The 22094-nt window shown below is 48.2% G+C and overlaps 1 protein-coding gene across 6 annotated transcripts in view; it reads right to left on the minus strand.

Annotated features, from left to right (window-relative positions):
- Positions 1-2149: 2149 nt before the first annotated feature.
- The window catches only part of TSC2 (TSC complex subunit 2), a 45176-nt gene continuing 25231 nt past the window's right edge, over positions 2150-22094 (minus strand). For 5 of the 6 annotated variants that reach the window (XM_082199420.1, XM_082199418.1, XM_082199417.1 and 2 more), the window contains 16 exons: positions 21414-21578; positions 20621-20773; positions 19801-19910; positions 18058-18273; positions 16649-16864; positions 13316-13384; positions 11232-11392; positions 9074-9576; positions 8355-8430; positions 8082-8168; positions 7032-7218; positions 6367-6506; positions 5607-5685; positions 5041-5132; positions 4602-4700; positions 2150-3729 (listed from right to left, as the gene is read on the minus strand). In XM_082199420.1, the coding sequence (XP_082055546.1) occupies positions 3565-3729; positions 4602-4700; positions 5041-5132; positions 5607-5685; positions 6367-6506; positions 7032-7218; positions 8082-8168; positions 8355-8430; positions 9074-9576; positions 11232-11392; positions 13316-13384; positions 16649-16864; positions 18058-18273; positions 19801-19910; positions 20621-20773; positions 21414-21578 (2518 nt within the window). In that variant the 3' untranslated portion in view covers positions 2150-3564. The remainder of the gene's footprint in view (positions 3730-4601; positions 4701-5040; positions 5133-5606; positions 5686-6366; positions 6507-7031; positions 7219-8081; positions 8169-8354; positions 8431-9073; positions 9577-11231; positions 11393-13315; positions 13385-16648; positions 16865-18057; positions 18274-19800; positions 19911-20620; positions 20774-21413; positions 21579-22094) is intronic. The other variant, XM_082199419.1, reaches the window with a different exon arrangement.

Consider the following 22094-nt stretch of genomic DNA (forward strand, 5'->3'; position numbering starts at 1 on the left):
ACTCCATGTGTACTTTCCACAACCCCAACCTCTCCTTTCCCATCCGTGGTTTGCCCCAGTGGGTCCCAGTCGCAGCTGCACCCCTCGCCGGGATCCTCTTCCTCCTCCCCATTGTCCTACCAGTTTATGACACCTTGAGGCCAAGGTGGCTGACCCAGAGAAGATGAGAGGTTGGAGGTAGGCAAGGCCTTCAGGGACACAACAGTAGCACTCCACTTTTAGAGTAACAGCTCTACCGCCACCACAGAAAAGGTGGATCTCGAGAAAGGAGGGTGTCACTCCAAGGAAGAGGGAAATTATCCATTAGAAGGGACTCTTTCCATGGGCAACCAACACTGGGCAACTTCATTAACCCACAAATACAGTGGCCATATTTGTGTTCCAGTCACAACTAAGAGGGAACATTTCTAAAAACCCTAAATGAGTGTGCCTTAGAATCACCACCAGCATATTTGCCCTTCACACTAAGGTCCCAGGATTTCAACAACTAAAACACAATGTTAAAAACCATTTAAAACGCCCTAGAATCACATAAATTAGGTGGGCCTTAAAAACACATACATCTCAGATGTCAAAGGCCAGGGTAAAGCTTTCACCAAAAGCTGCATCACTTACTTTTGTAGGGAGGAGATTCCTAAACTTTAGACAGCCACAGATGATGTCTTCAGCTGGGCCATGACGCACAAGCTTCTGAGTGCAGTGGAACGACCAAGAGGACTCCCTCTGCTGATCTTAATAACACCTGAAGGTCTGTAGGGAAGGAGGCAATCTTTCAAAACAGCAGCTCATGGAACCAGAAAGGCAGCAACCCTGGACTTGCTTTTCAGTGGCGCCCAGGTGCAAGGTGTAAGTGTTGTTGAACTCACTGGGAACAGTGAACACAGTACTATCCAGTTCAGCATACAGTGGTACCTCAGGTTATATACGCTTCAGGTTACAGACACTTCAGGTTACAGACTCCGCTAACCCAGAAATAGTGCTTCAGGTTAAGAACTTTGCTTCAGGATGAGAACAGAAATCGTGCTCTGGCGGCGCGGCGGCAGCAGGAGGCCCCATTAGCTAAAGTGGTGCTTCAGGTTAAGAACAGTTTCAGATTAAGAACAGACCTCTGGAACTAATTAAGTACTTAACCCGAGGTACCACTGTATATGTAAATAGGCAATGGCCAAGAAAATACAACATGGTCACATTTTACTTCAAAGGAGGAAACTTGCAAAAAATGAGGGGACTGGTAAAAAGGAACTTTCAAGATAAAGTCAAAAGGGTTAAGCCTCTCCAAAATTATTGGGGGGTTATGAAACCAAGATATTAGAAACATGGCTAGAATGCACACCGCAGCCCAGGGAAGTTACCCTGAAGGCCAAGAGAACACCAACGTGATTAACAACCGAAGTCAAAGAAGCTATTAGATGAGGTAAGAAAAGACTTCCTTCAGTAAATGGAAGTCTTGTCCAAATAAGAACCAAAAGGAACACAAACTTCAGCAGAAGAAATGCAAACAGACAATAAGAGATACAGAAACAAAGAAATTGAGCACGTTGCCAAAAGCACAAGGACCACCAACAAAAAATTATTTAAATACATTAGCAGCAGGAGACCAGCAAAGGAGGCATGTAGATTTTGAACAACAAGGGGGGGTCGAAGGTGTGCTAAAAGAAGAAAGGAAGGCTGCAGAGAAGCTAAACGAATTCTTCACATTTGTCTTAATGGTGGAAGACGTAGAGCAGTCCCCCAGTGCTGGAACAAAGTTTCACCTGAGTTTCAGATGAGGAACGAATAGTGGTGACTAGCAGGGTCGAATTCTAGGCCTTACTCACAAATCTGGTCTGAATAGCAACCCCTGAAGAGTTATTAGAGAATTCTGATGTAAAATTGCTCATCTTCTACAAAAATATGCAACTTGTCCCCAAGATCAGTTTCCATACAAAGACCATAAAGTGGCCAGTGTATCACCAACTATTAAAAAATTTAGCTTAACATTTCTTACAGGGAAACTGGTGGAAAGCATATTAAAGACAGAATTACAAAGCATACAGAACATCTTAAAGAGTCCTTTGAGAGTGTCAGGAAGCATATATATAGAGGTGATCCAACATTTAATCACACTGGAAGGAGAATGCTACAAATGGTGCAAGATGTCAACTGGAAATCTGGTTGTCAAAGAAACACTTTATTTCATTAAGTGTGTTGTAAGACATTTGCCAAACAAGATGGATACAAAGGAAAGTGACATCCAGTCATCTTTAGGTGACCCCCCTTTTAAAATCCCAGTAAAGGAAGGCTTTACCTTCTGTACCATTTGCTATTTCCAAGGAAGACTAGCTACAAATCAAACCTTCACATCATTGCTGGCCCTTGGGTTTAGTCCTGTGAAAGCCCGCCTGCAGTCCTGAAGGGAGCGCCAGTGACCACAGAAGGATGGCAGCAAAAGTCAGCAGAACATCCCACAGGGCAAACTCCCATGCTTCTTCTACTGCAGCACCGCCGCAAATCAAGTGGCGCCCAGGTCAGACTTCCTCAACCTGGCATCTTCCAGGTGTCGCTGGACTATAACATCAGCCCGACCGCAGTGGCCATGCCAACTGTACTCCCAGTCACATCTAGAGGGCACCAGGATGGGGAAGGCTGGTCTTCCTCTAAGCAATGACCAGAAAGCCTTGGAGATGTTTTGGGCTACAACTCACAGCACATGTTGGCTGGGGGGCTAGAGGGAGTTGCAATCCAAAACAACCGGAGGGCGCCAGTTTGGCAAAGGCCGACACAGCCCACGGCCTCAATGGCAATAAAAGCTCGTCCCAGCAAAGGAAAGGAAGAGGTTAAATTTCTTCCAGCGAGGGACAATTTAAAAAGGAAAAGCCAGGGATCTCCTTTTTCAAGGCCAACGTGCTCCTCTTCCCTCCCCAACTCTGCAGCGAATAGATTAGAGCGAAATCAGCCCAAAGTGTCTCTTTACTCTGGGCACGGCCAAATTGTTTCTGCGCAAGCTCAGTGTTTGGCATCTTGACCTGCTGCAAAGAACAACTGTTCAGGAAAGACCACTCGCCAGCAGCAAAATCCATACCGCCATTATCCTCTGGGAAAAGAAAAACGAAGTCACTAACCCCCAGGCCTCCTCACCATGAGCTGGAGGCAAAAACGCATGCACACGGGGCCTGGGACTCATCCAGCCAGGAACATTCATGGCGCTGCTGGGGAGTTCATGTCAGGCTACTGAGACACCTTTTCTTCCATCCCTTCAACGAGAATCTTGTGTGTCTTAGGATCTGCCTCCATTCACTCATAGCAGCGCATCCTCAAAGTGTTAGTTTAAAAAACGCACGACAGCAATGGCAGTCCAAGACACCTCCACCTTCCTCTCTGGAGAATGGCAGCCTGACAGGACTGTGGACCAGCAGCTTTCAAAGGGAGCATGAGCCACCAGAGCGGCAGTGGTGTGTCCTGGATCGGGGAAACCCGTCTCCGAGTGTCGCCAACATGGAATCTCCTCTCCGCAGCAGCTGGATGGGTGGGGGAAACAAGAAGGCTTTGCCCACCGGACAAGTTGATGCAGGACACGTTCCGACGCTACACAAACTCCGTGAAGTCGTCCACCGAGGAGATGAGGCGCTTCCTCTGTCCCGTTTCGTAGGTGGGAGCTGGGTCCTGAGGAAGGTGGGCAGACGCTTTGGCTGGGGCGGGAGGGTGCATGCTGGGGAAACCAGAAGCCTGGTACTGAGTCTCTTCTCTGATCTGAAAGAAGGGAAAGTAGAGAACGTATTTCAAGTCCTTAAAAAAACCCCAACCCTTTTATTTTCAGTGCTTTCAGAAGTCTTTACAGGGCCTAAGACCATTGTAGCTACGGGACCGCCTCTCCTGGTATGCCCCACGGAGGACCTTAAGGTCCATAAATAGCAACACCCTAGAGGTCCCAGGCACTAAGGAAGTTACATTAGCCTCAACCAGAGCCAGGGCTTTTTCAACACTGGCTCTGGCCTGGTGCAACGCTCTGTCTCATGAGACCAGGGCCCCGCAGGATCTGATTTCTTTCCGCAGGGCCTGTAAGACAGAGTTGTACCGCCTGGCCTTTGGCTTGGAGTCAATTTGATTCCCTCCCCCTCTTTCTTTTTTCCTATTTCCTCCTGTGATGAGGCTGCATTTTAATGTTTTAATGTTGTATTTTAATCTTGTTTTTAAGTTGTATTCATTCAACTTGTTTTTATTATTGGTTGTTAGCCGCCCTGAGCCCGGCCTTGGCTGGGGAGGGCGGGGTATAAATAAAATTATTATTATTATTATTATTATTATTATTATTATTATTATTATTATTACAAAGAGACCAGCTGGTATTTTCCAAACAACTCCTAGGAAAGCTCAGTTGACAAAGCATGAGAGTCTTAATCTCAGGGTCAGGGGTTTGAGCCCCACGTTGGGCAAAAAGTTTCCTGCATTGCAGGGGGTTAGACTAGATGACCCCTGAGTCCCTTCCAACTCTACAATTCTGTGATTATTACCCCTGTATTGGGGATGGGGTGTGTGTGTTAAAGTTAGAGGGGAAAGAGTCACATGCCACAAGAAAAAGAAACTCGAGGGAATATACTAAGAGAGAGAAAAGGCAGTGTTACCCTGTGCCGGAGTCTCTTGATGTGCCGCAGGCGGGCAATCCACTTAGACGGGTACGTGTCTGTGGGGTTGGAGCGGCTGTGATGGACCTGAGAAGCCATCTAAGGGAAACAGTGGGAAGCAAAGAGGAGGGTCAACTCAGGCAGGCTGGTTTAAGGCGCCATCCAAGTGCAGCCGTCAGTTGTCAACCTGGCACCCCCTCCGAGCCATTTTGAATGATGGCTCCCATCAGCCAGCAAGGCTGGAGAGACAGGACCTTTGCCAACCAGATTCCCTCCAGGCCTTCTGGACTCTCATCAGCCCCGGCTTCCTGCGACTGTGCTGGCTCTGGTCAAGGGGATCTGTAGCCCAAAGCAGCTGGAGGGCAACAGGATGCCAAAGGCTGAGTTGCCAAGTTCAAATGAAAGATGATCTGTTACCAGCTCCCACAAGAGCACTCACGTTGGCGTGCAGAGCCATCTGGCGGGCGACAAAAGCCAAGTTTTTATCGGAAACGATCTTCATCACACTGGTGTCGATAAGCCCTTCCATATCTACAGACCAGAGAGAGAAAGAGAGGGAGACTGCAGCATCCTCAGTCCATAACTCTACAAATTGTATGAATATTATTTGTTTGTGTAGCCGAAGCCATTGCAGGAACAAAATACATAAAACAATAAAATACATCACACAGTTGAAATAATTATTCAAACCAGGCATTCTGTCAGGTAAGAGATTGCGTCCCTGAAGAATTCATCATTTCCACAAACTTGTCTCTTTACACCTTTTTCCTCCCTATACCTCTGAAAACATGGCTTTTAGATGTCCAGGAATAAAAGCCAAAAAATTAAAATTAACATTAAGAATTTTATTTCTGAAATTGTACATCCTGTTTCATCCCCTGCGCACCCAAGACAGAAGCTAAAATCCTTCCCAAGGCTCTGAGACAGCCAGGCCAGTGGAAATCTCTGGAGGTAACACCCTTTGCAAACTCTAGTGGGGAAAAGAAGAGAGAGGCCTGGGCCTACCTTTCCGGCACTGCAGAGTGAGCAGGTTACAGTTGTAATCCAGCGGCTTGATGATGACGTGCACAAAGTTGAATTGGCCCTGGAGAGGGAAGAACATTAGGGTGTATGGCAGGGAGAGAGACAGCGAGGCCCAGGGGCAATGCCTAGGCCTGAGACGTCTCTTACAGGCAGGGGAACTCTCTCTTCCCTTGCAGCCACCTTAGCAAGGGTAGGACAAAGCAAGCCTGTCTTGAGTTCCATCAGGCTGAAGGGTTTGGGCCTTAACAGCTTTCATTCCCCTAATCAGCCCAAGTCAGTTTACTGTGAAAAGCTCATTACAGAATACACTTTGATATTCCTGGAGGAAGATCCTACAGGCTGCAGGCAGGGTTTAGTTTCCAGGTTGAAGGATACTGAGGTTCTCAGATGTTCCCAGTTAAGACTGAGATGTGTAGCGACTGGCAGTTGGGAATGGAAAGGAAGGAGTTTAGAAAGTAGGAAGAGTCTGGCCATCTCGTCCGGTGCCAAACAATGGAGCAGTTTTCTCAGACACAAGCCAAACTCGAGGCTCATGGCCGTGAGGGCAAAGGGAAATGCTTGGAGCACCCCTGAATCCTCTGAGTTTGGGAACAGGAGACATGGCATTTATCCCAGAGCTGTGATTCTTGCAGGAAAACCTTGCTCCTATCCACCACATGATCTCCGGGCGTAAAAATCCATCCCAGAACCAAACTGCCCATCTGTCAGGCCCAAGCCACTCAGCAGAGGCACATTTCCTTACCTTGATGGTCCCCAGCTTGAAGTCTTCCCCTGAATTGTTGTAAATGATGGACACAAAGTCGTTCCCCAGATGACGTTTCTTGTCGCAGCGGTACTTGTCCAGGTCTTTGGTGGGCATCAAAGTCGCAATGTGGAAAATGGCTACGGAAAGGAGGGAGGGAGGAAGGAAGGCTACATGCAGTTCAGAGTCTCAAGCCACAGGAGGAGGAAACGTTTCATATGCCTTCCCCGACCTGGTGACCTCCAGATGTTTTGGATGAGAACTCCCACCAGGCCCAGCCAGGGCAGAAGGGAGCACAGCTGTCCTGATGGGAGCTGGAATCCCAAAACACCCCGTTGAAGGTCTGTTTAGTGTATGAGCAGCAATGCTGAAAGTAAAAAAAAGAGCCTCAATGGGGCTTACACAGGGGACTTGGGGGGGGGGACTGTTGCCCCCTGGGGCAAACCCATCAACTGCCCTCTCTGCTGCCCTTAAAGGCACCCTCAGGCCCGCTATTCTTCACAGTGGGGGGCATTCAACTTACACACTGCACAAACTAGGTTTCAAATTGCATTGGGCCAATTATGAGAGAGCCCTCCGCAAAGTGGGAAGCGCTATCCCTGAAAGAACAAGGGCACAAAGGCTACCCAGCCTCAACCCAGAGACACTCCCTCACTCAGGCCTACCTTGCATGATGTCATCGTGCCAGCAGTAGGTAAATAGCCCGTCCTCCCCGCACACATCCAAGCCACCAAGGTAAATCTTGTCTGGCTGGCAGTCTTTCAGCTCAATGAGCGTTCCCAAGCCGGTCAGGAACTCTGTGTACCTGTAGGAGCCGTGCTCGTTGGAAAGGATGGCGAGCTCGTTATTGCTCTGGGGTGGAGACAAAACCACGAGAGCAGCTGTGTGGACAACAGGCTCGAGGGTTCCACATTATTTTACCTAGAGAAAAACCTGGGGCCTTTTTAGGATGTGGAAGGGCCGTAGCTCAGTGGTAGAGCATCTGCTTTGAATGCAGAAGGCTGGCCCAGGGCTGGGAAAGACCCCGACCTGAAACCCTGGAGAGTCCGTATTGGCAATGCTGAGCTAGGCAGACCAAGGGTCTGACTCCATGTAAGGAAGCTTCTTTTGTCCCTCTACAAAATGGATCCTCTGCAAGGCCATTTTACAATGTGGTTCTGGCAGTTCTCTCACTGCAAGAAGTGAGGTTACAGGGAACCAGGCAGAGGGCCTTCATGGTAGTAGCGCCCTGTGGAACGCCCTCCTGTCAGATGTCAAGGAAATAAACAACTATCTGACTTTTAGAAGACATATTTGCAGTATTTTTAATCCATCCTTCAGCAAATAGTCTCAGCGCAAAAGATACTAACATGATTAAAGCAGAATACAATAAAACCCAAAATCACATATGCATAAGAATGATTAAAATAACCAATGTCAAATAATTTAACAAGAGGAACATTTCAAACCAAGGGACTTATAATAATGCTCACCTCCCTCCCAAAGATTTGGGCAAAGTGGTGCGTCTTCACCTCCTAACAATCTCAGTGCCCAATGCACCTTAGAGGGGAGGCCATTCCAGAGATGAGGGGGCCACCACCGAGGAGGCCCTTTTGCACCCAGGGTCCCCCAAGCTTCGCAGGCAGCAGAAGGGAACAGTTTCCTGAAGGGAACAGCTTATCCCTGAGCACCTTCTGCCAAAAAAAATCCAGGAAGCTGATGCCCACAGCCCTTACCTGCCCTTCCCCAACATATAGTACTGCAATCTTGTGGGTATCGTAGGGGGGGATCTGATCCAGCAGCTGAACTGATCTCTCAAACGTCTAAGAATAAAAAAATAAATGAGGAAAGCTTTAGAATGGCATGCATGGTCAAAGCCACTTTGGCATCTTTTATGAAAAGGGAGGAGGGGCTGGCCAGGTATGGGGGTTAGCAAAGGGGTTAGAGGGTATGTGGGGTTGGCAAACAGAGCATGCTCAAACCTACCTAAATGACATGCTCAAACCTACCTCATTTGGCAACAGGAGGGGCTTGTTGGATTCATCACCAAAGAAAGGAGAGTGATACAACTGCAGGAACACAAAGCTAAGGAGAAAACATTAAAATAGATTTAATTCTATTATCTCTAAAGGTTTTGGCTCAATCTTAGCATGTAGAACTCTCCACCTCTACAAACAGCAATAGCCAAGCGTACAAGTGAGCCCTGCCAAAAGCAACTGGACAAATTCAGACACGATGTGGTGGGATCAAGTGAAAAGGCACATCAACGCCAGCCTTCTGCTTCAAACACTAGCCAGCCAAAAGCTCCCAGGACACTGAGAAGCAGGGCTTAATACCTGGCAAGTCACTCTCCTCTCTCTGTCCCAGGGACAGCTTTGACCCGGGAATGGAGTTGTGGCTGGTGGTGTTGGGCACGAGTCTCTGCAGCTCTCTTGTGCACTGGAGCCAGGCTCTGATGAGGGAGCCCATCATGGGGGTGCCTGGTCACGCCCCTTTAGAAAAACATGCCTGGGGTCATGGCCCCTTAAGCCCCACCTCCCCAACACACTACATCCCTGAGGGCAGGGGGCACTAGGGTTTTCGTTTATGGGACCAAGGAGGTGGAGGCCCAAAAATGTTTGAGACCCACTGATCTGGACACCGAATCTGTCTTTGATGTGGTCAGGAAGAAAAATGAAAGAGTACTCCCTTGTCTGATCCAGCCTCTTCACATGCACAATTCACTCACCTTGGGTTGATTCCTGGCACTTTCTCCGCATTGGAAGCTGTTGCGCGGCCTTTGAAGGGGTCTCTCTCAATCCTCTTGCCCCTCCTCGAGGGTGCTGAATCAGAGATCGTGTACCCTCGGGGGCGGTGGCCCGTTGGGGAGCGCGGAGAAGAGACAGGGGCACTGCCGCCCACCCTGGGCGCCCCAGGGGGGCGGTCATCTTCCCCTCTGCCCAGCCAGCTCCCGGCTGCCTCCCCTTCCAAGTGTCCCGACTGAGATTTGGACTTCCCGTCACTGCTCAGCTTCCCAGACGGCTCTTCGCTGCCGGCGTCCTTGAGGACTTCCTGGAGGGTCTGAAGCTCCGGAGACGAGCTGGACTTGCTGAGGGGCTGGGAAGGCTGGAAAGAGAGTGCCTCAAACTCACGGCTGTCTTCCAAGTTCCGGGCTCTTTCGATGGGGATGCCCATGGGGGCCAAATCATCTGGTTTCAGAACTTTCTCTTCTTGACTGGATGTCGACGAGGACTACAAAGCCAGGGGCAGAGGGAGGGGAGAAGGGAGGTGAAGACGTGGTCAGTGAAAGGTAACCTGAGAGAAGATGACCCTTGACAGCAACCCATCTGGCCAAGCAGGCACTGGGAAGCTAGACCTTTTCTGCAGGATTCAAGTTACAAGAAAGGAGGTTCCAGTTAAACATCAGTAAGCGCTTTCGGACAGGAAGAGCTGTTTGACAATGGAATGGTCTCCCTCGGGAGGTTGTGGACTCTCCTTCTTTGGAGGTTTTCGAGCAGAGGTTGGATGGCTATCTGCCATGGATGCTTCGGCTGAGATTCCTGCATGTCATGGGGTTGGACCAGATGACCCCCAGGGTCACCTCCCACTCTACAATTCTAGGATTATATGGCAGCCCTGCCTGAAGTATGTGGAGAAGAATGCACCCTTGATAGAGGAGAGGGGATGACCACCCTCAACCCTGTTTCTATTTCCCAAGCAGCCCAGTGAAAAAAGGAAGACAGAGGGAAGTTTGGCAACTGGATGGTGTGTCCAGGAGGCCACCAGCTGCCAAGCTCTAATACAGAAGTACCTTGGGCCCTCCAGGTATTGCTGAACTACAACTCCCATCATCCTTGGACACTAGCTGATGGGGCTGATGAGAGTTCAGCAACGTCAGAAGGGCCCGAGGTTCCCTGTACTAGGATTGCATCCAACATGCTGTTCTGCTCCTGAAAGGGCTGTGGGCTCAGTGGCAGAGCATCTGCATTGCCTGCAGAAGGTCCCAGGTTCAATCATCAGTGGCATCTCTAGGGAGGGCTGCGAAAGGACCTAGTCTGAAACCTTGAAGAGCTGCTGCCAGTCAGTGTAGACAATACCAAGCTAGATGGACCAATGGTCTGACTCTGTATAAGGCAGCTTCCTATGTTACCATGCAGAAGACTTCCCCTCTGGAGCGTTTAGGGGGGGATGGGAGAGAGGAGAAGAGGAAGTCCTGCTGTGCAAGCAGAATTCCACTTGTACAGCAATGGATACAACCCCAAAGTCTCTCAAGCTATAAATAAGCTGATGATGATGATGATGATGAAGAGAAACATCAAAATTTCCCTGAAAGCTCGACTGCAGCCTCAGCCAAAGCCTCTTCATGCTTTGGGCTACAGCCCATCAGTCCAAGGCAGCCCATACATGTGTTTTAAAGTTCTGTCAACTCTCTCTCTCTCTCTCTCTCTCTCTCTCTCTCTTGTGTGTGTGTGTGTTCTTATATGTAAACCGCATAGAGATTTTTCTGTGAATTTGGTCCAATAAACAAGGAAATGAAACCACTTGGAGGCAACCTTGTTGGGTCAAGAATGTTGCATATGAATCTGAAACTCTTAAGCTCAGGGTCCTCAGTTCAAGCCCCACATTAGGCAAAAAGGTTTTTGAATTGTAGCAGGTTGGACTAGATGACCACCGGGATCCCTTCCAACTCTACGATTCAGGGAAACTACACTCCTCTTTGACAAGAACAGCTAAACCTACACCCCATGCATGTGTGCACACTCAACTCACAAAAGGCATATTTATCTGAAGAAAGTTCAAGAACGTCTCATTATGCAAAAACGTCACGTTCTCCCTGGGACATTCCACTCAATGAAAAGTTCTCCCTGACAGGTTTAACTCAAGATCAAGCAAGGGAGCTTACTGACCCGACTATACGTCCCGGGGCATCTGACCCCCTTCTCCTCGCTTAGGCCTTGCTCCGGACACACAGCTTCAAAGTCTTCAATCTCTTGAGATTCTAGGCGAGACTCTGCGTCTTTTAAATCCGTCTCCGGTGGGCTTCCTTCTTCCAGAACCACAGCAGATTCTGACAAGAAATAAATAGAGGCCAATTGCACATGCAGAGATTGTTTTCCCCTGCACACCCCCCCAAAAAACAAACTTAAAAAATACATAGTTTTCGGCACACAAATGAAATTAACAAAACCAGCAAGGAAAGACAAGACCACCACTGCAGCAGCTTGGGGGATATTGATTGCAGCTTGCAAGATAAAAAAAAAGTTATTTCAAAGCAGAAATTCAAGAGTTAGCTGTAAACACACACACAAAACACACACACCCCTCAAACAAACGTGCTGATCTGCTAAACTGTCCAAGCCAGAAGACCCCTGCCCAGTTTCCTCCAATGCTTCAGAGTGAAATGGCTGCTGTTTTTTAACCAAGGTTTTTAAGATTCGTTCAAAGCGAGATTCATTCAAAGTGAGAGGCTCCTGCCTTAGCCTGTGGACATTTTAACAGCATCTCACCAACATAGCAACCAACGGTGACCTGCAGCAATGCCACATGAGAATTTTACTTGAATATTTATTTTTTTAAGCGAGGGTTGGATAATGTTCTGTCCTTTGCACGAAAACAGCATTGATTCGCTTTGTGCTTCTGCTTCTGTTCACTGCAGAACCAAAAGGATCTCTAGACTGCAGCTTTTGCTAACCTGGTACCCTCCAGATGTGTGGTGTATTGGTTTGAATGTTGAGACTTTGACTGGAGACATCGAGGTTCGAATCCCCACTCAGCCATGAAGCTCCCTGGGTGACCTTGGGCCAGTCATCATCTCTTAGCCTAACCTACCTCAGAGAGTTGTTGCAAGGATGAAATGGGGTAGAGGAATACCATATACACCACTTTGAGATCCTTGGAAGATAAAGATAATATATAAATGTAACTGTTGTTGTTGCTGCTGCTGCTTCAGACTACAGCTCCCATCAGCCCCAGCGAGCTTGGCTATCCTGGGCTGGGGCTGTTAGGCATTAATAATCCCAAAACATCTGAGGAGCACAAGACTGGCAAAGGCTAAAGTCTAGATTGCAGCCTTCGCGTGAGTGGGCAACAGAAAGAGACACCCCCTGAAAGATTTCTTAACCTCCTTGCCTTAATTCAGATAGAATTTTGATTGATAGACTTATTATTTGTGGATGGGTTGCAGGGTCAACACACAAAAGAGTTAGGAGGTGGAAGTGAAAGACTCAAAACCGAACAAAAGGCAAAGGTGGAGAAACACTGGCAGTTTCAGTTTTTCCTGTTTCTAAGCTGCACCCGAATTGCAACTTTCCTTCTTTCTGTGTTCTATAGCAGAGATAGCCAATGTGGTCCACTCCAGATGTTAGAATGCTACTACTACTACTACTACTAATAATAATAATAATAATAATAATAATAATAATAATAATAATAATATTTCCTGCCCTTCACCAGCAGGTCCCAGTGTGGGTCACAACAATTTAAAATCTGACAGTTAAAACAGAACACAACCACAGGAATAGGATGGGCCCTGTAAACAAACATCTCAGGTGCCAAAGGCCAGGATAAAGGTATAATAATCCCCAGCTGCTGGTGACATTGGCTGGGGCTGGTAGGAATTGGAAGTCCAACACCATTTGGTGGACAACCACATTGGGCAGCCCTGCCCTGCAGTTTGGCAGCCTGCCTATAAAGAGCTTCCCCACCCACCCCAAAACCAAGGCATTATGGAGCTTTCATGGACCAACCGAGGCCATGTCTGGCTTGGACTTGTTTATGCCCACTGGAATTTCCATCCCTGGAGTGCAATGAGATCAGGGACAGACATAAAACATGGAAGGAGTGGATGGAAGCACGAGGAAAGGCAGCCTCTATGAATCACAGTGCTTGTTTCTTTTTATGTCAATACTTGCTCCCCCTCCCTCCTCTTTCTTGCTTTTCTTTTTATTATTATTATTTTTAATAAACCTCCTTTAAAGATATGCAAGTATACCTGCCCAGGAAATGCTCCTGTGCAACTTTTCTTGAGAACTGGTCAGGTACATGGAAGAGAAAGAGGCCACTGTGAAGGGAAAACCAAGGGAGGAATGACATCAAAAAGGAAGGAGAGGAAGAGAGAGAGGAAGAGACTCTATGGAGAAAATAAATAAATAAAATTAAAGCACCGAGTTTTAACACATAATCAGAAAGAGAGTCAGCTTCAACAAAATACATGGGAGGAAAATAACAGGGTAGGGACGTGTGAGAGCACTTAGAAGAGGTGTAGTCAAGGCTGAGCTTTTGGGGGCTGAGGACACCAAAACCCATCACACCCTGCAACATAGCTTGGGATGATGGCGATGATTTTAATTTATTACCCGGCCATTTTAGACCAGAATACTCATCAGCCATGGTGGCTGGGAATGATGGGAGTTATAGTCCCAAACATCTGGTGGGCACCATGTTGACAAAGGCTATGTTACAGGGTGAGTTTCCTGCTCCTACCCCTGCCCCAAACGAGGATGGAGCCATCCAACATGGTGCAATGCAGCAGATGGTCCTCCTTCGCAATTCTCAATGAAAAGAGCAAGAACTTCAAAAGGGCTTGCAGAGAACTTTACAGTGGACTTTGCCCTGCGTTAGTATTTTTATTCATACAAGTATTTATATACCGCTAATTCATAAAACAAAAACCAGAGCAACATACAGCAAATGTACATAAAACCGTGTGTGTGTTAAAATAAGAAATCAGCTAACTATTGTGGAAAGATGTATTCTTAACTGCCCAAATAAGGCCTGGCAAAATGGGAAAGTTTTCAGCAGGTGTTTAAAGGCTGGAACAATCTCCAAAGGCACAATACTGGGTCAATGGCACGAAAGGTTCAGTTCCTTGTCAAATGAGCTTCACCAGCTTGGGAAATGGCCAGTGATGCTCCTGCAATGATCTCAGTGATTGAGCTGGGGTGGAAGGGATCAGGAGGTCCCTGAGGCACCCTGGAATGAAGTTGTTCTGGGCTTTGTAAATCAGTCAATGAGAGGAGGGAGGGAGAAACATCCAGATACCCACACTGAATACTGGACAATGGAATGGTTAAGAAGAGGCGAATTATGCAAGTAGGTAGGTATGGTCAGGAAAAGAGATATGAGATTAGTCACTTATCCCCCAAACCCTCCCTTTCCCTAAACTAAAACACAACCCAAAGAGGTGGGGAAACCACCAGCACTTCCATCACTACAGCGGTTCAGCCTTAAAGCACCAGGAAAAAGAAAAGCTCCCAGCTCCCAGGTTCTTGCATCATAAATTTCCTGGCAAATGGGCATCTGAACACTACTACTTTTTTTTTTTTTACACCGCACTTTAGATGCTGTCAATTACACTTGAATTTAAACTGGTCTGTGACCGAAATAATAAATTCACCTGAATTTAGAGTTGTCTCCAACTAAGTCCTACTCAGAGTAGACCCCCTGAAATGAATTTACCAACAGGAGTCATGGCCATTGATTTCAATGTTTAATGCCAGGAGGCATGCATGTTCTCTGTTCTTGAGATCTGTCCTGCACAGGTGTAAAATTTGGGAGAGCAGTTTTCCCCAACCTGATGCCTTCCAGGTTGGCCAAGAGTGTGTGGTACAGTGCGCAATATTTAGAATCTGGGCATTAACTATATTTCCATCTAAAAACAGAAACAAACCCACCAGCAGCCTCATTTACTGTCCTTGAGGCTATTCAGATTAGCTAGAAAGTGAGTGGGTAGCAACAGGTTAAATCTCAGAAACGGGGGGGGGGGGGGCTGGAAGGTGAGTAGGCGGGACACTGTTCATGTGGGCGGGGCTGCAGCAGAGCTGTGCGCAATGCTGCAATTCCAAAGGAGAATGGAAAAGATGTGGGATATGCAGCTGCCTGCAGGATAAAAAGAAACAAGATTCTAGTCCCTGTGGTTGTGTAAATATGTGCTTGTGGGGGCAATGGCTGAAGTCAGAGCAACTGCAGGAAACATTCCCAGTTTTATCAGGGCTCTTGCACAGATCTGTGCCTTTCTCCCCATGATGAGCAGAAACAAAATTACGCACACAAAAAGATCACAGAAAAAATTATGCAAAAAGAAAAAGAAAACCATGCATACTAATTTGCATAATTTAGCCAGGTTACAGAATCTGAGCTACTCTGGCACAGAACATTGGAGTTTGAAATAAACACAGACCTGAGCAGCAAGGGAAGTCTCCAACCCCCCTTCTTGCTGCAGACCATTGTTTCAGAACAAGGGAGCTTTAACAGAGTCCACCCAGTCTGCCCTGACAACTTCTGGAAGGAGACCTAGACTCATGAGTGAAACATGCATTGATCAAAACACTCTTTGGCTAAGGCTGCCTCAGCAGAAGCACACATTCTGCTGTGTTTAGTGAAATGGGCAGTGTGCTTCTTTCTCTGACTGAATTATACACACATAAGTAAAATGGATTATTCAGAGTTGGATCCAACTGTTATTCAGAACAGACCCATTGAAATTTACAAATCTTTAGTCTAGGTTTGCCATATTTCAAGAAGTAAAAATCCAGACACAAAAGGCTTTTTTAGGGAAAGTTGCTGAGCTTTTTTGGGGGGGTGGGGATCCAGGAAAATCCAGACGTATGGCAACCCGACTTTAGTCATGCCGATGAATTTCAATAGGTCTACTCCACATAGGGATAACATTGGATACAACCCTAAGTATTTATGTTTCTATCCTGCATTTCTTCAGCAAGACCACATTCACAGCATGCATTAAAAGAAATGTAATACCGCTTTTTAAAAAGTCATTCCCTCAAAGAATCCTCTGGCTTCCGTCACAGTGTTCCATTGTGCCAGAAGCGGTTTAGTCATGCTGACCACAAGACTCGGAAAGCTGTGGACAAACATCAGCTCCCTTGGCCTGAAAGTGAGATGACTGCCACACCCCATAGTTGCCTTTGACTGGACTTAACCGTCCAGGGGGTCCTTTACCTTTACCTTACCCCATACTGCTTTCCATGAATGGTGTGAATGTGGCAGCATAATTTATTCAAGAAGCATGATCTAACTTCTATGGAATTATCTCTAATTGATTAAGGCAGCTTTCCCGAACCTGGAGCTCTCCAACTGTTTTGGACTACACTTCCCATCAGCCCCTGCTAGCCCCACACATGGCCTGCTGTAACAGTGGCTGGGCTTCAGGCTAGATTAAAGACTTCCTTTTAGGAAGGTGAACTGCATGCGCCTCCTGTTCTCCTAAAACAGAATGGCTCTGCCATGAAGCATTTTGGCTGGGAATGGCTAGCTATGGTCTCATCCTCGCACCCCCTCTCCTGGGCCAGCCACTGCGCTGCCTCACCTGTGTTTGAGCGCTGCAGAAAGTACGGCTTGGCAGTCCCCGTTGGCAAGGTGGAGGAAGGGACCGAGAGGGACTTGTACAGGGTGGGGTCGCGGTGCTCCTTGAAGCGCTCGGCCGCCATGAGAGCGTTGGAGAGCTCCTGCAGGGGCATGCTGTTGATATCCGAGGAAAACGGGCTCAGGGAGTTCTCTAGGCTCATCAGCCAGCTTGTGTTACCTGGAGTGGTGGGAAGGTGAAGATGCAGAACAAAGCAGAACATGCCACTGAGATTTAAAAATAAAATAAAATCCCTGTTAATAACCCCAGTCTTGTTTCCCTCTTTCGTAAATGTCCTGCAGGGTCTCATTCCAGGTTACGCACATCTCAAACATCCAGCACTGGCCTCCTAGGTGAATGGAGAGCTCTGCCTAGAAGACACTGGGGCTGGGCACCAGATTCAAATAATGCCTGGACCCAAAGTAGGCTGACCCAGGCTTTGGCCCAATGAGGCCAAGAGAGCTCCGGATCGCCTGGGAGTGAGGGGAGGCAGGCAGCATCTGCAGGATCTGCTTCACCCAGCCTGCAGGAAAGGGGCTGGTGATTCCAGCAGGATTAACCTTTCCACTGATCAACACGTTCCCTTCCCAACAGCATGTTTAAAACATTAATTAAATGCTAGGGCTGACCGCCCCCACCCCAAATCAATTCAGGCCCCTGGTCCATGTTGGTACTAGACTGTCCAGAGTCAGATCAGGGCTGATTCAGAGTCCCAGACTCGATTGGGGGTGCCATGCACAGCCTTAAAAGAATCACATAAGAACACAAGCAGCTGCCTTTTGCCAGGTCAGCCTGTGGGCCCCTCCTGCACTGTGCTGTGGCTTTTCTGTCACTTGCTCCTGATCAGGGAATGATGGGGATGAAACCTGGAGCCTTTTGCATGCCTAGCATGTACTCTACCACTGAACTCCAACCCCTCGTGCCACACTTCCCTGCAGCTACATACAGAGCAGGGGGAAAACAGATAGCAATGGGCAAGTTGCTTTCCACAGGACTTTGTGCACCATAACTGATCTTCACGTTAGGGAACAGTTGGTAACTTTACACGGAACGCTGGAGGTCCCCTACACCAGAGCCATAAGGCATGGTAAGAAGTGCTCTCTCCAAGTGCTAATTGCTTTTTAGCATTATAACAAAACACTTCTCACCAGGCTGATGGAACATCATTGCTTGTCCGTGTCACAACATAAACAAAGGGCTGCAACTAGGACACATTCCTGAAAGACTCCTATAATAACGCACAGTGTTACATCATTCCTATGATTCTAGGATAAGGTACCGATTAAGCCCTTTACACTCAGCAACATGGAAACATGTGCACCAACACATGTCATTTTACATATTTGTGAAGGCATACATTTCACCTGGCCTACCTGTCGGTCTCCGCACCAGTATCTCCGCCCAGCCTTGTGTTAGCAGGGGGACGTACGCAGCCAAGTTGGCCTTTTCCTTCTGTAGAGGCCCGGGAGCAGCCTTTTCCGCTCGAGCAGCAGTAGGAGCAGGAGAGCTCTGAAATCCTTGGGGCATCGGGGTGGCTGGGAAATGGGAGGTGGAGGTGTCTAATGCCCCAACCCGCAAGGCGTGGCCACCTGGATGGCAAAAGGACATTCGGAGGAAGCAGAGAAGTTAGGAGGATTTTGCAGCGGGGCTGCATATTGGTTCAAAGACGATACAAAAAACATGCGCAGCTATTGAGAAGAAACAGAGTTGAACTGTGTGTGCTTAGGAATATAAGAAGCGCCTGCTGGATGAGGCCAGTGGCCCACCTAGTGCAGCCTCCTGTACTCACAGTGCCCAAACAAAAGCCTACAAGGGAAGCTGCAAGGGAGATATGAATACAAGAGCACCCTCCCCTCCTGGGGCTTCCAGTGACTGTTAATCCCACTCTAGGGCTGAAGTATTGATCTAGCAGTACAAAGATCCTCTGCCTGGGGGATCCTCTCATATCCAAAGCTTTTATTATCAGGGCAAGCAATCACCAGTGTGAATCAGAAGGCAGAGACAGACCCTAAAGTAGTTCAGGTGATGTATTTTATTGGGGGGGGGGGAAATCTTCCGCACACCTGTGAATTCTCCTTAACACTTGTTCAACAGGCAGCTGTATGGAGATTGTGGTGGGCTCCACTGAGGTCAGAATGCGTCTCCTGCTGGTAGAGGCTAAACTAAGAGGCACCTCTCCCAAACCAGTTTCTATTGACTAAGCGCTGAGAACCTAAGAAGAGCTGGCTGAGTCACGCCCATGGCCCAGCATCGCATTCTCACAGTGGCCAACCAGATTCCTGTGGGAAACCTGCAAGCAGGATTCAAGCACAAGAGAATGACATCAAGCCCCTGGTTCTTTAGCCCCCGAGTAACCAGGTCAAGCCTGGGCAACTGTCTAGCAAACAAGGAGAAGAGGAATTCACAGAGAAGCCCCAGAAACTGGGAACAAGTAGGTAGGACTAAGAAGTTGCTTATAAGGACAGAACTCCAGTTATTCTAGGAGGGAGAACTGCTGGGCCGAACAGTCACAATAAGCCAAGATTTGCTAACTGGGTGCCCTTCAGATGTTTGGGACTACAACTCCCATCAGCCCCTCCCCCAGTCAGCACCATTTTAGAATACAACTCCTACCACCATTTTAGAAGACAACTCCTACCAGCTCCAGCCTGCAAGCGCTGGATAATCAGCTGAAGGCTATGGATGCATTTACCAGGGAACAGCAGGTCAAAATTCCATGGCACCTTCTTCTATATTGCTGCACAAAGCTCTGGCATAGTGTGTGAATTGGGGACAGATGCATATCCTTCAGAGCACCATCAATTTAGCCAACCAGTTGCCACTGAAATACTGGCGCATTATCCCTCTGGGAATCACAAATGAGGAAAGTGTATCTGTTGCTTGCTGGCTTCCCACTGGTGCATTTGGCTGGCCACTGTGAGAACAGGATGCTGGGATAGATAACCCCTTTGGACCTGATTCAGAAGGCTGCTCCTCTTACATTCTCAAACCCCATTTGTCTCAGGAGTAACTACTCTGCAGTTGCTAGGCCTGATCCTGAACAAACAATATATGCAAGCCTTATGGCTCTAAACACCTGAATCTTCCATACAGAGAAATCAGGGGAGGCTCCTTACCGGACATCGACCTAACACGGTTGCGGGTTCGAACCACTTGTGGGCCAGCCTGGGACTCAAGCTTGGCTGGAGCTTCTTTGGTCTGCCTCACTTGCAAGGTGTGGTCGGAGCTAGGAATCCAAAGCAGGAATGCCGTCAGTCCGCAAAGGAATTAATTTGTCTCCGCTGGTAGATCTTGTGGGGAGGGGCCATGGTTCAGTGGCAGAACACCTGCTCTGCATGCAGAAGGCCCAGCAGGCGTACCACCATCTCCAGTTAAGGGGACCAGGAGACTGGGAAAGGCCAAGACCCTCCAGCGCTGCTATCAACTGGGGTAGATGGGGAAGGGCCGCAGCACAAAGGGATAAGCACCTGCCTTCCATGCAGAAGGTCGCAAGCTCCAGCCCCTGTATCTCCAGGTAGGGCTGGGAATGCCTCCTGCCTGAAACCCTGGAGAGCCCCTGCCAATCAGTGTAGACAGTACTGGGCTAGATGGACCAATGGTCTGACTCAGTAAAAGGCAGCTTCCTCTCTTCCTGTGTAAAACAGCATAAGGGAGCATCCTCTTGTGGCAGAAGGCGGAGAAGGGTGAGCAAGTGGCCTCCCAGTCCCAGACAGATTTTCAAACCAGGCTCTTTGTGCAAAGGGGCCCTTTCCTCCCATTTCCACACCCACCCCTAGTCAAAATTAAAAACTCTGTGACAACACCCCACAATAGTTATTTGCCCCATCCTCCCTACCCTCAACCCCTGGAGTTTTAAGAGTGCCCAGCGTCATTTCCCCAGTCTCCTTTGCTTTGTTATTATTTTTCAAAGGGGGTGAGAGGTGCATCAGGGCTTACCTTGCCTGTGTGCTGTTCTGTGTCTCTGACAAGTCAAGGCCCAGGAGAGACCTGGTTCCTGTCCCGACGCTTGTTGTGATTGTCACCAGCTTGTTGCCCACCAGCCACGTCTTGGTCCTCCCTCCAGCGAGGAGAAACTCTCCCACCGGAGACCTGGAAGCATCGGGAAGACATGGGCAATGAATTAAAGCAGCTGTTACAACTCCCATCATCCCCAGCCAATATAGTCATGCTCCCATCAGCTCCAGCTGGGAGCTGTAGTCCAACAAAACATCTGACAGGTGTCAGGCTGAGGAAGGCTGAAATGAAGGAACTGAAGAACCACCTTGATGAATCCGGCCAAAGGTCCATCAGGTAAAAGCATTCTCAGCCCACAAAACAGGACATTCCCTACCACCGGAGAGATGTTCCTTCTGATCATGGGGACTCCACAGAGCTATCATGGCAAATAAGACCAATTCACTGGTTCCCATATCCAGTCCTTTTAAGGCCATCTAAGCCAGGGTTAGCCAACTTGGTGCCCTCTAGATGGACTACAAATCCCATCATTCCTGGCCACTGACCACACTGGTTGGGGCCTATTGGGAGATAGTCCAAAGCAGCACCAGGATGCAGAAAGGTGACGAAGATCCAGTTCATACTTCATTATAAGGGGCATAATATTTCACGATAAGGAAAGGGCGTATCACATTTTGAGACGCAAATAATGAGCCAAAGCAGTTGGCATATAAAACCAACAATAGCCATCCCTGAAAGAGGGCTGGGGACTCGGGCTTCGAGTAAGAACTGAAACCTTTTGGGCACAGCTGTGAAGTTTGAGAAGACGTATCGAGCCATCATGTCGAGGCAGGTCTCCGTCAGCTCCAAGTGGAGATTTTTCAGGCTGTCGTCCGCTTGAGCCATAGAGTTCTCATCAGCAGATCCCAGGCTGGAACTGGTGATGGAGGTCTGCAGCCGGCTGGAAAAAGGTGGGTCGGACGTTTGCCAAAGCACAATGGACAAGGAAAACCAGTTGTCTCATAATCTCTACAGCATGCAGCAAGCTGGGAGGCAGGGGTGGGTGGGACACACATACACAAGCTTAGCAGTATTTTTATGGATATCAAACTTTGGAATGTGGTTCCATGAAGGAGACTGACCTGAAATATGGGATCATGAGAGCCTATGTGTCTTCTTAAAATCTAGGAGGGAGAGTAACTAAAGAGGGGCTATTTCATCTGCTTGGAGTAGGCTTGCCTAACCCCTCAATTGCTGGAGGGTGGGAGGTTGTAGCTGTACGGCATCTGTGGCAACCGGACCTACAAGTAGGTCACTTATCAGGCTAGGTAGTCACAGACCTGGATTCCATTTCTAAGCAGCCCTCCAAGAGACACAGTTGCTGACTATGGGGGCTTAAGAGCTCATTAAGGCTGTGAAGGCTTACTCCTGCAAATTTTGGAGTAAGCCCCGCTGCATTCAGTAGGACTTACTTCCG

Source organism: Podarcis vaucheri (genome assembly GCF_965113315.1).
Source record: "Podarcis vaucheri genome assembly, chromosome: 14".
In the NCBI taxonomy this organism is placed as follows: Eukaryota; Metazoa; Chordata; class Lepidosauria; order Squamata; family Lacertidae; genus Podarcis; species Podarcis vaucheri.